Below are 17,204 nucleotides of genomic sequence, written 5' to 3'. Positions count from 1 at the left end.
CAATAGACCAGATATAAAACGATATCTTTGACGGAAATATCGGCTCATATCTCCCTTAGAGAAAGGGAAAAGTCCTATTCAAACGAGACCAAAACACGACTCTCAACTAAAGCAAACTCGAAAGATTCAAATCGCGATTAATTGACGTTGATTGTGCCCCGGTTGGAGGCGAATTATTGTCAATGACGTAGAAGGCTAGAGATATTTAAATAACTTGATTTGAATGTGCGACAATAGTTCCTATTGACGTTCGCTTTGCAGTTCGCACACACCAGCTCGCTAGGCTGTCTCTTAATTAATCTAGGGACACAAACAGCTGGATCAAATCTACAATAAGCTGTAAACCTTCATCAGTAGTAGCTTGAAAACATTCTGGTTTTTTTCATTTAATCGACGAGGAATTTTTCGCAAAAAATATCAAATTTGACAGCAGTGGAGTAAGTCAGCGTCTTTCAATGGGGACAAGGTCGAGTTTAGAGAATTTTAATTCGAAGAGGACGACCGAATATTCAACTCGGATTAATCGTCCACCAATGCAGTCGACACTGCAAACAATCCATTCCAGTGAAAAAGCTCTGTCAATGAACTCACTCAACGAGCAAGTAAGTTGAAACGTTAAGCAATTCTTTACCTTTTTTCTCTTTCTTTTTTCTTGTTTATTCATTTATTTATTTATTTTTACTCAGTTCAACAAATCATATTTAGTTTTCTTTTATTGGCGTTTTTCACTTTTGATTCTAGTGTTCAAATTCAATTTCCCACCAAGTTTTCTAGTTTTTCTTTGAATAAACGAATAAAATATAAATAGCCGTGAATATATAAAGAGCAGTTTCAAGAAGAATATTTTATTTTACGAGCAATTTATTCTTTCCACGTTTCCTGCCTATTTTGGTTTTAAAACGACGAAAAAGATTAATATAATACATATATAATTAAAATAATGCTTTTTGCTTACAATTTGTTCGCATAAAGGACAGAATTTTGAACTTTCCTTCCATCAATGTTTAATGCTCTTTAATGAAAAGATCGCATGCCGAATAAAAGGCTAAAATTTAACTTTTTTTTCTTTTTTGAGATGATATATATGTCATATTCTCTCAAGAATTATGAATAATGACCAGATTCGAATGGGTTTTTTTTTTTTTTTTTTTTTTTTTTTACACATTTTCAACCAATAATAGTCTGAATGGTTATCATGCAAACAGGAAAAACACTAACAAAAAAAAAACAAAAAAAAGAGAGAAGAAGTTATATTTTTCTCTCAAACTTCGTCGGGGGAAAATAGAAAGAAAAACAAAAAAATCGTTGTCTCCCACCAATTGTTTTGCTTTTAAGTTACCATACTTTTCTTTTCCTTCTTTCTTTTTTAATCTTTCAACCGAACACAAACAGACAACCTCTGTTATACGATATGCTTTAGGAAATGCCTCTCGCTGATCAAATGAATAAAATTTCTAGTCTTGAAATTAAAAAGAGGGAGACGACAACCTCCCGCGAGCCCTGAAGTCCTCTCATCATTCGACTACATCATCAAGCATATTTCCTCGAAATTACTTTTTAAATATCATTTTTTTTCTGAAGAAAATTGCAGGAAATGTAGTCATATATTCAGTTTTTAAACAGCATATATCGATTTTATAGATATGTATATATTGCAATGTATGTTGATAGTTTTTACTTATATCGATTTAATATTTATGTCGTGTCTTGCAAGCATATAAAGCGTGCATCTTTGAATATATGAAGACGGGCTATAGTTGCCACCGGCATTTTTTTTAAATTCAATATGAAGATTTTTTAAATAAATAGAGAAATAGCAATAATTAATTTCGATACGTTCTTTTTTTTATAATTAGACTTTCAAATGGAATTATATATGCTCTCAACACTCAAGCTAACACTATTTCAATATCGCGGATACTACAGACTTAACACTGAGAAATGGCTTAAGAAATTTAGCTTGTATTATAATTTTTCTGGTTGAAAATTAGCTTGTATTTAAGCTTTTTAGTAAATTATTCTTTTCAAAGTTTAACGAAATCTCAGCAAAGAATTATTTTACTATTTACTACGAGGGTTTCTTTCGTATTTAGGCCCCTAAGATTTTCTTAATCAAAGAAGGCACCACAAGTGACGACGTCTTGCCTGCCCTTATCTACAAATTGAGGGAAAATAGGGATCGAACTTAGACGAAATTTAAAAGGCTTCAACTACCAAACACTTCTTGCTTCCTAATGACTTAAGTTGTTATTAGTGCCTCGAGGGCCTTATTTCACATGCAGTTAGAAATATCTACACAATAATTTAACAAAAATTTTTTAGGACCAAATGTGTTTGATGATCGGAAGACATCTGTTCATGTGGGATGCTAACCCCAGCAGCTTAAAAAAAATGATTCAACCGAACATCTTTTTTTAATACTTTATCGAAGAGTGAAGATTATGAAAATACTGGACTATCGACTAGAGAAAATACGTAAGAAAAAGCAGCATAAAAGATTAAAACATGAGATAGATACGAGATGTTATCTATGATATAAAGGAAGTAAATAGCCTTGATTTGAGAAAGTTATCGCAGTTTCGTTTCAAAAAATGAATTCATATTTGATCTGTCATTTTCTTACTCTTTTGTTTGTATTAGCTTGCGAAAAGCCAACACAGTAATTCTTGCTTAAAATTTTAATTGTTTGCGACATTTTTACGTGTATATAAGGATCATAGATTCAGTATTATAGCTAAAAACTCTGACTTAGGTCGTGTTCCTTTGAGCCTTCGAATATACTCGAATTTCAAAGATTTTAATCGCGCTGATTAAGATAAAGATTGTGGATAAATAATACTGAAAAATCATTATTCATTTGCCTAAGAAAAAAAGCTGTGTCAATCTGACATAAATCCTGTTATATATCATCCACAAAATGCCTAAGCTTTTAAAATTTCGATTAGCCGTGGAAATCGTATGAATGCGGGCAAATGATATATAAAGCGAAGGAAGAAAAGGGAATGGAAGAGAGAGAGAGAGAGAGAGAAAAAAAAAAACAAACAAAAAACAACTCATTATTATTGGCATAAATTGCCTTGGAAAAATCTAGTGAAGTACAAAACGTGTTAAAAACTCGTTAGCTGATATTAAAGACAATTCTGTAAAATTTATTTAAATTTTAAGTAGATTCTAGCGAGCGAGTCTAGGTCGATTATATAATCTTTAATTTCTCTTACCCATCACGTGTAGTCGTTTAGTGCATGCACCAATATCCATTTTGGGGCAATATTGTACGAATGATTAAAAATATCGTTTTGACATGAATTTAACCCATATGAACTTTGTCATGAATCACATATAACAGTTTAATCTTCACCAATATTCAACTAATGGGTAATATCAAGTACAAATGTTAATGCGAATGTCACAACAACATTTAAAAAAAATTTCTTATACAACGAATCGAAATATGGCGACCATTTTGATGACTATCGAGCCTCGTGTTCACGTGGAAACTAAACATAAAAGCGTTTTGACCATTTATTATATAGACATGAGCGTTTTACTGGGAAATACACTCGTATTTTTTGTACATACTACATCCGGGACCTGATTAACATATTTTCCATATCTTCACTAGTGAGAATATCGATGACGTCACTTGCGATGTTTTCCGGGACATTTTTTTGATTAACTTGCGTAGTTTTTCTTTGTGGATTTTTCTATATAATGTTATCAAAATTCGCTGCGCTCACTCGTGAAATATTTTCACCACTCGAAGATAAACTCCATATCTTCGCGCCAACGTGTAATATCACGCGCTGCGCTCACTCGTGAATTATTTCACCACTCGAAGATAAACTCCATATCTTCGCGCCAACGTGTAATATCACGCGCTGCGCTCACTCGTGAATTATTTCACCACTCGAAGGTAAACTTCATATTTTCGCGCCACCGTGTAATATACTCTATGTACGAGGGGCTAGTCATTCGCTAGTCCATCCAGGACAATAGTTATTCAGATTGGGTGCCATATTTCGATTCGGTGTATATCAAATTAGTTAGTTGGTTGGTAAATGAAACAATCATATATAAACTGCATTTATGGACTGTAAGGTTAACTTTAACGTATTGGTCACGTGTGTACGTGTGGATGGGCGAATACGGTTCGAAAGCGTTACGTGTAAATGATTTTTTTTTTTTTTTTTTTCCTTCCTTTTTTTTAATTTTTTTTTTTTTTTTTTTTTAAATTTAATTTTTTTGAAAACATATCCCGAAATAAAAATATTCCGTTTTCAAAAATATCCGATACGTGTGGAAAGGACCTACGACTCTGTATCTAAACAAGTGGAAATAATTTCAATGTGTTATTACACGATTTAATCTATTTTTAAGAGATCATTCGTACGTGTGATGTCTGACAATAAGCCAGTTCGTAGTTTATAGTGCCTATTAATTTTTTTTAACTTCATTTAGAATCAATGCTGATAATTTTGAATTAGGTGTCTTAGGCACTTTAAGGTCGTTTTCAGTGCTTATGCGATTTTTTCCAGAATTTCTCACTTTCTTTTGTTTAATTAGGAACAAAAGAAAGTTTAAACAACAGAAGGTGAGAAATTCGGGTTATAAAACTACGAACTGGCTTATATCTTTCTAATGATTTGGCCCTCCATTAGATGAAACTAACCAATGACATGGGACGATCGATATTTTTATAGTATGGTACTTCATGTATGACACAAACACGAGGATCACCAAATACATTTATTGGTAGGAATAATATAATGAATTATGTATGACTTATCTACCTTTCGGCAATAGGCAGATTAAGATTCCCGTTTTTCCTTCCCGCAAACGGCAAACGTGACCACGTTTTCATTGTTTTCCTACATTTCACTTTACCTTTTGCAAACCTTCTCGACAAAGACAAGTATTCTTTTGTTTATCTACTACTTGGAGATTTTTGCGATTCCTTTTCACTAATTTTAAAGAATTTTTTAATGGTCAACTGACGTTTCACGTTTGCCGTAAACGAGAATCTTAAACTCTCTAATAATCAAGCTTTTTCACGTGACGTCACATCGGCCATGTTGGTGTACCAAAAAAATACATTTCCTATCCTTGGGAAATAGAGGCTTTGCACCATCACGTGATGGCAGCCGTGACAGGAGGCACAACAATAGAGTCTTTTTTCCTCTGGGAAACTGAATATTTTGTTTAATTTTCGCGTAAATCAGATGAGACCAAATTTAATAGTCCTTGCCTCATGTCATGGCTGCCATCACGTGATGGTGCAAAGCCGGTCTCTATTGAACTTTTTTTGGCTGTTGCAAAAAACCCATGGGTCCAAAAAAAAAAAAACCCTTGAAGATTTGATCTTTTAGGTAATAGAAATATGTCTTATATAAATTTTGCTTAAAAGTATCCACAAAGATAATGTTGAACACGAAATGATAGACATTTGATGTCATAATGTTTAATTTACCTTTAAGTTCCGTTACTAGATAGTAAATTAGGTGATTAGAGCCAATTTTTTGTCAAACATCGGCTAAACAAAAGAGAATTATACACAGTTTAAGAAACGGAACCCCCTTTGAAAATTCCTGGATCCTCCACTGAGAAGGTTTCTATTGTTTGCTCCACCAATTAGGCTGCCTTGTCACGTGTGTGAAAACGCTCTATGAGAAAATGTTGGTAGAAATGCATCTAGTGAGTTCGCTACTTAACGACATCCTAATCAAATCTACAGCACTATATCGTCTGATCCTTTTTTAGGTTTAATGTAATTTTGAACAATTTATTTATGAAAGCTCGTTATGCTAGAATTTTAATATCTTGAAATTGCCCTATTTTATAATGACGTCACATCAAAACAAACTATTGTTTTAACGCTAGGGATCATGGTCGCTGGAGGGAGATGGAATGACAACAACACATCTTAAATCACAATGAAATTTGGTTTAAGAGCTGGTGAAGCAAGAACAACTACATATTACGCTAAATATCTCCAAAGAAGAGAATTAAGCTTAAATTCAGCCTAAATTTTTATTATTTTAGCCGATGTATACAAACCGTGACGTCATTATAAAATAGGACAATTAAGTGGCCATGGCTTATTTTATTATTTACTGTAATGTCTCGGTGCGGCAGTGTTATAATTAAGCCGTTTAATAGGTAGAAAGCCTGGTGTGTGTTAATTGTCATCCTAGCTCACCTGGAACACTAGATATAGTTTCTCAGAAGAAAAGTATCAGACTGATCGCGCTAAGATGGTCTGCAGTAATGAAAGCGGTAAGCCATCTTAAGCAGAAAGACATCAAGTCTGACGTCTTCGAATGAGATAACCATTACTTGGGATAGCCATTAGTATTAGTATTTTGACTATGATGTTGGTTGACATTGATAGATTCGTGAGATTCATTAAGCTGATTAATATCAAGCAACCGAAGAGAATTAGAAAATGTACAGCAAGACCAAGAAAGCCAAGGAGATAAACCAAATCTACTTTGGCGTTATAATGTTTACCGTCATTACAGACCACGCGTCTAAACATAAAAAGACCACATGAATATGGATTCAACTCAAACAAGGAATCTTATTAGGGATTGACACGTGGTCTAAAATGGGAGAACATTACGCCAAGCTGATTTGGTCCATTGAAAGGCTTTCAATAACAACTAAAACAGATTCCATGATCAGCTTAGTTATCAGTAAAAATATATAACGGACAGAAATAAAAATAACTGGTTTCATAATTATGGTTACTGGAGCTCCATGTTATAATAGACCTCCTCGGCTCTGACGTAATGTTGTCCCATTACAGACCACGTTTCATTCCCTTGAGTATCATTTCTTTTTTTAAGGTTTGCGCTCGGTTGCACATGAGAATACACATGGATATGGATACAGCTCAAACAAATAATATTATTCTCAAGGGAATGACACGTGGTCTGAAATGGGAAAACATTATGCTCGAGCGCTCCAGAGCCAAGGAGATATATTTGAGACAATAGAGAGTTTTAGATTGACTTTTTTTTTCTCCCCGCAAACGGCAAACGTGGCCACGTTTTCATAGCTTTCGTGTATTTTACTTTACCTTTTACAAACCTTCTCACCAAGCACAAATACTCTTTTGTTTTTCTACTACTTGGACTTTTTTGCGATTCTTTTTCAGTAATTTAAAATAATTTTTTACTGGTCAACGTAAATCTAAAACTCTCTAATATCCCAATTTACTCATATTATTTTGCTAGAAATTGAATAATTTGCAATGGATCAATTTAAACCAAAATGGTCTTTTAGAGTTTACAATACTAGTAAAACAAAAAATATCCAGAATTTACAACCACGCTTAAATAAATCAATCATTTCGAATCCAGGAAAAAAACAACAATTAATCAAAGAGAAAATAATTTCGAATCAAGGGAAAAAAACGAAAAATTAATAAAGACAAAAAAAAAAAAAATCTTTAAAGCTCAAAATACTTTTTTTATTAGTTTAAAGGTTTTGCATGATAACGTGACGGCATCCATACTGGAAAGGAGACAGGAAAAATTGAATATATTCAGTTTTCCAGGAGTAAAGACCCTATTGTTGCGCCTCCTGTCATGGCTGCCTACACGTGATCGAACACGCCTCCTACAGATAAAATTCCAATCAGCCCTCAATTACCGTTCAGGTTATTTCGAAGAATCATGTTACCCGACTTGGCGGCGCTAACCATCATCTAGATGGTATAAAACACGCAATTTCTAATTTATTTGGTAAAATGTAATTGGTTTTTAATTGGTTTTTGATGTATTCGAAGTTGACTTTTTCAAGGAAACGGAAAAAGACGCTTTTTTTGTGAAAATATTGATGAGTTGCAGTTAGTGAATGTTTCCTTAGTTGGAACCACAGCTTAAAGCTTCGCGGTGTTTAAGCTTGATAATAATGGGAAATCAATTATAGTCCGTTTGCATAATGGCGTCACCAAGATGGTTCGCGAATTTTCATTTGTATTCAAAGTCCTATTTCCTCATGAGAACAGTGAGACAATTGACGTTAATTAACTGAACACGAAAAAAAGTGTTCAAGCGGATTCTGTTAGTACATGTAGAAGTAAATGACCCTACAGTGTAAGTCACTTTTTTCCCTCTCGCCGCTGCGTAGTTCAAGTTTGTTCGATGTGTAGTTCAAGCCTGGAGTCGTGCGTTTCGAATGAACTGCAAATTAATTGTTCCCGCTAGTATATAAGATAATAATGGCGAGAAACATTCCATCAAATGCATGTCTTTGGGTTTAGGGAAAGAAAAACAAAGTAGTTATGATTCAGTTCACAATTTTGAAAATATGATTTAAATAACGTTTCCTTTAACACTTCTCGCTCGCCTACGAAGGTTCGTGCCGTAAACCAGGAATAACTAGTCAGATGAAATTATGGAGTCAACTCGGCTTCAATGATTGCTACCAAGAGTTCGTTTCGGTCCAGTATTCACGTGGGCTTGAGTTGGTCGACGACAAAATGTTTTGCATTGACTGTATACATACTACTTGTGACCAACTTGAAGTAGTTTATAATTGCACAGACATATTTTAAATCTCTCGGAGCCATAGCCAGGGTTGGAAAATCCGATCAATAAATAAATGTGTTAATCTGATTAGAGTAGTTTCAAAAACCCGTGAAATACACTTTAGCGTGTTACACTTTAATATACTTTATTGTCCGCATTTTCTTTTGATTTTCTTTTGAGTTTTCGGTGTATTACAATTTATTACACCTTAGATATTACACTTTGTTTCAAGGGTTTTTAAAAACGACTCTAAATGTTAAGAAAAGATTAATATACAAGAAAACCCAAACAAGAGCAAAAACAAAAAACAAAAAACAAAAAATAAAAATAAAAATAAACAAAATAAACAAAAATAAAACCACATATTAGAACACAAAAATAAATAAATAAATAACAATAAAATAAATTAAAAAATAACAATAAAATAAAATAAAATTTCAAAACCGAAGCAAAAACAATAAGACTAAACTAAACTAAACTTTAGAAAAAGGAAAGAAAGAAGAAAGAAGAGCAAAGAAGAACAAAGAAAAACAAAAAAGAAATTGCACTACCAAAAATAAAAAAAGAAATAAAAAGCAAAAGAAATAAAAATATAATAATGATAATAAGTACATACGCACATAAATTATTGAGCTTACAAAAACTATAGATAGTTTCAGTTTCAGTTTATTTTATCATTAGCGTCTATATATCTGTTATAAGTATTTAATACCCCATTCACACGAAAGCTTAAACATGTTTAAAAGTGGTTTAACTAAACAGGTTTGGAAAACTATCTACAAACACTGCACAATATTTGGTGAAATAATGCACGTAAACTATCATTTGTCTTGCTCTGACAATATTTTAGAAAGTTTCATTATATTGTAGGTCTCTAGTTTCTCTTTTTTTTCCCCCTCATGAAACACAGTCTAACTAAACACGTTTAGGTGTGAACGGGGTATAAGACTTAATGCTAATGATTAAATATTACGGCATAACATATTGAAACTAACGATATAGAGGTGACCAAACAAATACAAACAAATACAATCAGTTAATAATAATAATAATAATAATAATAATAATAATAATAATAATAATATAATAAAAATAGTAATAAAAAAAAACCACACACACAAGCGAATACACGCAAAAATATATATGAATACAGATATTACATAACAAATTGAAACTACGGAAATATATATGTTTTTCAAAATCACGAGTACTCTAATAATGATATATTGCAAGGCAGGGGTGATTGGTTTTTAAGAGGGATTAATTAATAAAAAGCTGACAAAACCCAGGAAATGTCACGAGAAATGTTAAGAAATTGCGTCGTTAATATTACATCTGGGTAAAAAGTTAAATTTTAAGTTGCCATCTGTCTCTAAAATACAGTATTTTTGATTAATTGTTTAGTGTCTAGAATAGTTGAATAGTAGTATAGAATTGTAACATGTTGAGATATCTTATATGCCGCCTACACGTTTTTTGCTTTTGATTATGCGAAGCGAAAGCGGTTTATGTAAGAAGGAAAGAAAAGAACAAGAAAAGTAAGGAAGAAACGAAACAAGAAACGCTTGGATTAAGTGAACTGGCACATTTAATATGAGCTCGACAAATGTTACACGATTTAAACCAAATAAGCTTAAACTTCCTGGGAAATAGTGTCAATGAAAAATATATTATTGGCATCGTTTTCACGGTTGTCCTTTCTCGACCCAGTCCTCCCACGATCCTGATGAAACTCGGCAATTATGTCATCATAGTGGTGATCTTCAAAAATATTCGGCTTTCTGATTTTAAGTGTAAAATAACTACAGAATGCTAAGAGGAATTATTAAAATATATTGCTTATCTCCTCCTTTAGTTGAAGCTATGTGCTTCCCCCTTAAATCTCATTTTGGGCTCCCTGTGTATTCTAATGTTTTGTATTATATTGTCAGAGTGATGACAGCCATCATCGAAACGGTTCGGTATGTTCAACAGATAGCTCTCCAAGTAATTCAGAATCGCAGCCGTCGAGACCACAGCGACCCCGCAGCGCTCCAGGGAACCAATCAGCAGACAGCAACACAATCTCAAGAACACAGGGAGTCCAACTTCACGTTCCATCGTTAGATGCGAATGGTCTGCCCGAGACGCGACGGATGGCCGTCTGTGAAGCCAACGACGAGGCAGAAAAGGCGCGAACGCGAATGCGGGTATACAAAAAGCGATTTTGACAACTATGGGTTTCGAGGCAACATTGGCTACCATGGAGATTGGTTATTAGAAAGAGCAGACTGTATACGGAAACTTTAAAAAGAAAAGGGCTTTTCTCTCGATCTGTACAATGATTTAAAATCCAGCTGACCTGAGAAAAAAAAAACGCTTAACTAATGAATGAGAAATTTGTAGAACTAATGTGACTCTTTTTCTCTTGAAAAAATAGACTTCCAGGTCACAAAAACGAAAAGCAATGCTGCTAATAAGCGCTTTTAATTCGTTAATTAGATTTTTTTTTTCAATTGCAATGGCGGGCATATATTCATTTTTCGATGGTCAATTTCACAGGCTTTATGACCCCTCAGTTTTTTAGTGACATCATTTCTACGTCACTATTTCAGATCAGCTGGAATGGCTTTAGATGTATTGAAAGACAAAAATATTTTTCATCGCTAAAATATTCTTCATTTTGTATGCGAGCATGCATCTTTAAATGGAGCATGCGCAATAGAAATATCAAATATCAAGTAATCAATACTCAATATTAAAGTAAGCAATATGTGAACAGCAAAGATATGGATTCTTCTGGCCCACGGATAACTTGTTTGAAAGCCAGAAAATGACGGAGATGACGATATTTACAGATAATGTGCAAAAGGTATAGGGAGAGGACATTATTTACTGTCTGGGGGGGAGGGGGTGGGGATCGAAGAATTTTTGTTGCGAATTAATAGTGAGTAATAATTTAATATACCTCTCTCTCCCCCCTCAATCTCATTTTTGTGATAAGTAAATTAAAAATAATATTTATTTAGAAACGATAAGTTTTACAGCGTTGCTGTGGTCGTGTGTAAGTAAGTCATAGTAATAGTGTGTAAGTAAGTAATAGTATATTTGGCATCTTATACATTGATTGAATCAAGCCCCAATAAAGTAAAACTCCCCTTTTCGACAAGACAATATATTTTATTGACTCCTTATAAATCAAGATACATTGGAGCTTATAACTAAAAAATGAAATATTTAACAATTACTCGCCGAAGACAAAGTGAATATCAGGGATTATTTATCAATAGACCTCCTCGGCTCTGACATAATGTTCATTTCAGACCACGTGTCAGCCTAGAGTATCATTTCTTTGTTTAAGGTTTGTGCTCGGTTGCACATGAGAAGACACATGTATATGGATACAACTCAAACAAAGAATATTATTCTCAAGGGAATGACACATGGTCTGAAAAGGGACAACATTATTACGGCTCGAGCGCTCCAGAGCCGAGGAGGTTTATTGACACGGTTTTCTTTGTTATTCAAAAAGCTTTAGCTTTTGGCCGTCAATATATAGTTATTAACACGGCTACATATTGACTTGCTCCAGTCAAAGACCAAATCGGCTGACCATGTATGAAAACCATTAATGCAACTGTCATTGATGAGTTATGGGCCCCTTGCGATATATCTAATTCGGGTGTTATGTTTTGAACTAGGGTTACCATGGATACCTGTACAAAATGGAACGTTCTAGAACACTACCTTGTTTGCCCTGTTTTCGTTGAAAAACGTTGACAGAAATAGAAACATTTTTAACGAACCTAAAACATAAACACCTAAAACACGGGTCAGGTTACAATAGTTAATATTTTATTTCATCTGCTGTCACGACATATACCGCCATGTTAATGACTGACATTCTGGGATTATTGATTTGTGGGACACATCACTAGTTTCAAAACACAGCGATATTTATGCGACCCAAATGAGAAAAGGGCTACTTTAATACCTAATAGATGTTTGCAAGTATCTTTAGTTCTCGATGCCTTAAATCGTGAAAAGGAAATCGCTGTTAATAATGAAAATAGATAAATAAGTAACTAATGGAGAAAATTAGATTAAATTAAGATCGGTTCATTTCTCACTGATTTCTTCCAAGTATAGCAGCTTCAGTCTTTGAAAATGGATAACCTGAATAGACATTATTGATTTTTTTCCTATTCTATTCTATTAATTTATTGTTAAACTGTCGGTAAGATACCGTTAAAGTGTCGGCAAGTGGTCGATAACGTAGCAGTAAGTGGTCGATAATGTAACGGTAAGGTGTCGGTAAGTGTTCGATAACGTAATCGTAAGATGTAGGTAATCAATTGGATGGTCGACGACTTACCGACACATTACCGTACAATGCAGGTTAATCACAATAACCCTACTACTGATGATTAGACAGACGGGAAGTTGTACCTTGTTTATATAACATACCTGTTAAAACACGTTTCTAGAGTGTCATCGACGGTCCTACAATTCTAAAAGGTTTCCAAAAAGAATTTATTATATAAAAAATGCAGTATTCTTAGGACTCTTAGCTATTATAAATACTTATTGTTTTTAAGGATAGCAGAGGAATATCAATAAACTCAATCATATATACAATTATGTTGTTTAAACACTTTGTATCCAAAGCCTAACGGAGTTACAAAATCTCTTTTTAAAAATTTCTTACACCATAATTGTCAAAAATTGTTTTCGAAACGTCTCTGCATGTTTATATTAGACAATTGAAACTCCCTAAAATGTCAAATTTATTCAGTTAATTTTTCCCCTTTTACTTTGTCTTTATTATTGATCCTCATTTTCCGCAGTGAATCCGCAGTAAATCTTTGCCGTTGAAGAAGAAAGTTAAGTGTACGCGCGAAGACAAGGAAAAATAGGATGAAGTACTTTCTTGCAATATTTCTGTTTATATTTCAAGTAAAATTAAGCCTTCTTCAGATGCCAGCTGGTAAACGTAAAATACGATAGATTCACGCAAGGAAGTTTTCTCTTTTTTTTAATTTAATTTATTTTTTCTCTCCTTTCTTTTTAAAGATAATGATGCTGCTCTTGAAAAGCGTGTTGCTGCGGTCAAAGACCTATTGAGCAACGCTAGTTGTCTGTACATCAAGAAAAACGGCTACTGCAAGTTCTCCTTTATACAAAACATGCTCTGCTACATCAAGTGCCGTGAGCATTTTACTGTCATATTTCAAAATTGTCTAAATTAAATTTAAAGATAATATTTAAACTGTGCTGGAAGGAACTTAAAAGAAGGTAGTGGTAGTGGTAGTGGTAGTGGTAGTGGTAGTGGTAGTGGTAGTGGTAGTGGTAGTGGTAGTGGTAGTGGTAGTGGTAGTGGTAGTGGTAGTGGTAGTGGTAGTGGTAGTGGTAGTGGTAGTGGTAGTGGTAGTGGTAGTGGTAGTGGTAATCTTCAAAAATGTAAGCCTTCGCTACTTGTCTAGAAGAAATAGAAAACACGCGCGCGTGCTGTGTGCAGTCATAAAGCACGCGAGGGTTGGCAGAACACGAGAGAAGTGTTAGGAGAAGCACGACGCGTAGCGGAGTGCTTCTCGACACTTCTATAGTGTTCTCCCAATCCCCAAGTGCTTCATAACTCCACACAGCACAGCAAGCAAGTTTCTTATTTCTTTTATGAAATACAAATTACAGGAATGACGAAATTGAAAGTGCGCGCGCGTGCTGTGTGCTCTCATAAAGTACGCGCATCCAACCAATCAGAACGCGAGATTCATAACAGTTATTTTATAATGCTTTTTGAATATTTTCCACTTTCAAACTTCCAGATTGTGATGACATCCTTTCGCAACGAAGCTGCAACATCATAAAGACCAAGAACAAGTGCAACAGCTCCTGGAGTGCCTATTTCTGCAAACTGACCTGTGATCATTGCAGTAGATACAACGGTGAGAATACTTCGTGATATAGTTTTTAATAAATTTCTTCGCTTTCATACAATCACGCTGCATTAAGGTGACTGGCTACTCTTTGGGGAAAAAATAAACTTTGTTTTAAACTACAATTTCCTATAGTGAAATTTAATGCTGACACCAAATTCGAAAAGAATATTGAATATTCCAAGCTTGTTTTTGAGATAATCAGGATTTAATAGACGCCTGCGCGCGAGGTTTTGGAGCAAAAGTTTCGCCACCGGAAATGCATGATCAGGATGAAATTAAAACTCACTAGATGATAGCTCTTTACAGACTCCTTATGATCGCACAAATACCGGCAAACGAATCATTCTACGATACTATATGGATATCATTGAAAGAAAGACAAAGGAATGCATTGATTTGTCATATCCACCTTTACTTTTATTTTCTTATCGATCAGCATCGTGTACAACAAGCAATCCCTTGGGAATGAAAAGTGGAGCCATACCTGACTCGAGCATCACTGCGTCGTCAATCTACAATAAGTACTATTATCCAGCACGAGCGAGACTAGACGCTATGAAAGAAACACACAAACGAGGGGCCTGGGCACCGAAGACAAACAACATAAGTGAATGGCTGCAAGTCGATCTGGGTCATGTCACCAAGGTTACACACATTGCTACTCAAGGTAATAAAGACATCTATGAATGGGTGAAGAGCTATAGTATTCAATATAGCTTTGATGGACAGCACTTCTTTGACTATGAAGCGGGCAAGATTTTTGCAGGAAACGTGGACCACAGCACCATTGTCAAGCATGCCTTTATTCCTCCCATTGTATCGAGGTACATCAGGGTGCGACCAAAAACCATGCACAAGCATATCGCGATGAGGATGGAACTGTACGGTTGTAGATGAGGTATGAATCCAATGAACTGACCAACTCGGCACAGCAGAGCACAGCACAGCACAGCACAGCACAGCACAGCACAGCACAGCACAGCACAGCACAGCACAGCACAGCACAGCACAGCACAGCACAGCACAGCACAGCACAGCACAGCACAGCACAGCACAGCACAGCACAACACAGCACAGCACAGCACAGCACAGCACAGCACAGCACAGCACAGCACAGCACAGCACAGCACAGCAACAACAACATATACAACAAATAACAAATTAATTAACACCTTCTTTTTTTATTTTTTTTCCCACAATGCAACGAAACTCTTTTTTAGCATCAAGTACAACGGTCGTACGGTCGTACGGTCGTATTCAAAAAGAGAGTGAGAGAGAGAGAGAAAGAGAGAGAGAGAAAGAGAGAAAGAAAGAAAGAAAGAAAGAAAGAAATGAAGGAAGGAAGAAAGAAAGAAAGACTATAGATATATTGCCCTAACATACTTTGCATGCTACGTTGACTTCACACTATGTCTACTGCGCCATGCAATGTTTGCTGAATAAACTCCAGTAACAAGTCATTTTAAAGTTAGAAAGCCAGGCAAAAAAGGTGGGGAAACGAGCAATGAACTAGGATATAAACGAGACCTGATATTCATCGATCATCCGCATTTCCAATCCTATACTATATGCAAAACTAGATACATGCTATAACCCTCTAACCAGTTTATTTTCCAATTAAGAGGCAATGTCCACAAGAATCGAACAAATAGCAGTTATTATGGATGCATGCAAATCAGATACAAAAGAGGCAACAAGCATTGTCACGACCCGATAGCCATCTTTGTTTTATCTCTTAAATTTGTACAGAATACGAACCAGGTGATCTCGGGGGAACGCGCGCTCAAAATAATTCGTTGTAGTAGTGGTGGTCAGGCTGTCCTGGTTTCAGTTGTTTATCGTCGAACAAAGCAGTATTATTTCCACTATAATTTCATCAAAGAATTTAAACGACCACAACGCACCATTTGACCCAGAGGTAGTCGTTTCAAGTATAATTAGAATTAATTTAGACAGATAGGAAAGCAAAGATTCAGAGTTTTTTCTCCGACTGGCTTGTTTTTGATGGGCTGTCAAAACGAGATCACCTTGATGTACCTTATAATCTGTAACAGGAATTTGTATTACTTTTCTATCTTATCTTTAGTCTAGTTATGTGCATGTCATTTTTAGATCTACACACAAATATTTACCAATGTTTAATAATAAATAATAAAAATGATAGTAAAAACATTGAATATTTGTAAGATCCATATTTAATTGCAAAACATGATCTAAGTCACAGAACCAAAAAAAAAAAAAAAAAAAAAACTTGACTCGTGCAATTTAAAGATACAAATATTCATCATCCAAATAAAGCTTAGGAGTGTACTCGTTTGCTTAGGCAATGATAGCTTGGTGATTCTTTAAGACTTAGATTGACAACTGTCATAAAATCATATTCAATTTAATTAGAACCAGTGAAGGGAAATAAAATAATAATAATAAATAAATAAATATCTATACTCACCCTCTGGTGATTTTTATAATCCCCCACGCACTAACAACAACACAATTGTAGTTTAGGGACTACTGAGTTTCGTCCGTTTATTAGGACCTTTTTAACCTGAATCTAACTGAATGATTACGTTGCATGCGATATACTGTTTATACTCGTGATGAACGAGAGCGAGCGCAGTAAACTTGCGCGCGCTGTAAAAAGAAAATTTACATCATAACTGTTCTAGGGATCTTCATAAAGTTCCATTCTGTTTTGTTATTTATTACTTTATCTTGTTCTTCTCTGCTAATTTTAACAGACTCAGTTATTTGT

General features: G+C 34.7%; 2 protein-coding genes across 2 annotated transcripts; both read left to right on the top strand.

Annotated features, from left to right (window-relative positions):
- Positions 1 to 231: 231 nt before the first annotated feature.
- On the top strand, positions 232 to 11,705 carry LOC116305868 (uncharacterized). Its single transcript, XM_031715847.2, has 2 exons — positions 232 to 602; positions 10,466 to 11,705. Exons 1-2 carry the CDS (start codon positions 456 to 458, stop codon positions 10,742 to 10,744), a joined length of 426 nt encoding a protein of 141 aa, XP_031571707.1. The 5' UTR covers positions 232 to 455; the 3' UTR covers positions 10,745 to 11,705.
- Positions 11,706 to 13,338: 1,633 nt separating this feature from the next.
- On the top strand, positions 13,339 to 15,744 carry LOC116305860 (lactadherin). The gene is made up of 5 exons (XM_089027853.1): positions 13,339 to 13,500; positions 13,587 to 13,721; positions 14,339 to 14,458; positions 14,889 to 15,350; positions 15,673 to 15,744. Exons 1-4 carry the CDS (start codon positions 13,431 to 13,433, stop codon positions 15,347 to 15,349), a joined length of 786 nt encoding a protein of 261 aa, XP_088883979.1. The 5' UTR covers positions 13,339 to 13,430; the 3' UTR covers position 15,350; positions 15,673 to 15,744.
- The last annotated feature ends 1,460 nt before the right edge of the window (positions 15,745 to 17,204 follow it).

Source organism: Actinia tenebrosa, unplaced genomic scaffold (genome assembly GCF_029948245.1).
Source record: "Actinia tenebrosa isolate PJP-AT-01 unplaced genomic scaffold, QUT_ActTen_1.0 PGA_scaffold11__36_contigs__length_13525064, whole genome shotgun sequence".
Taxonomy (NCBI): Eukaryota; Metazoa; Cnidaria; class Anthozoa; order Actiniaria; family Actiniidae; genus Actinia; species Actinia tenebrosa.
Note: the sequence above shows the minus strand (reverse complement) of the source record. Positions and strands in the feature narration are given on the sequence as shown.

What these genes read in the sequence shown, in the direction of transcription:
- LOC116305868 (XM_031715847.2), top strand. Translation starts at nt 456, where the DNA reads ATGGGGACAAGGTCGAGTTTAGAGAATTTTAATTCGAAGAGGACGACC. An exon ending in TGAACTCACTCAACGAGCAA is followed by an intron (nt 603 to 10,465) that starts GTAAGTTGAAAC and finishes TTATATTGTCAG; the next exon opens with AGTGATGACAGCCATCATCG.
- LOC116305860 (XM_089027853.1), top strand. Translation starts at nt 13,431, where the DNA reads ATGAAGTACTTTCTTGCAATATTTCTGTTTATATTTCAAGTAAAATTA. An exon ending in GCTCTGCTACATCAAGTGCC is followed by an intron (nt 13,722 to 14,338) that starts GTGAGCATTTTA and finishes TCAAACTTCCAG; the next exon opens with ATTGTGATGACATCCTTTCG. An exon ending in TCATTGCAGTAGATACAACG is followed by an intron (nt 14,459 to 14,888) that starts GTGAGAATACTT and finishes CTTATCGATCAG; the next exon opens with CATCGTGTACAACAAGCAAT.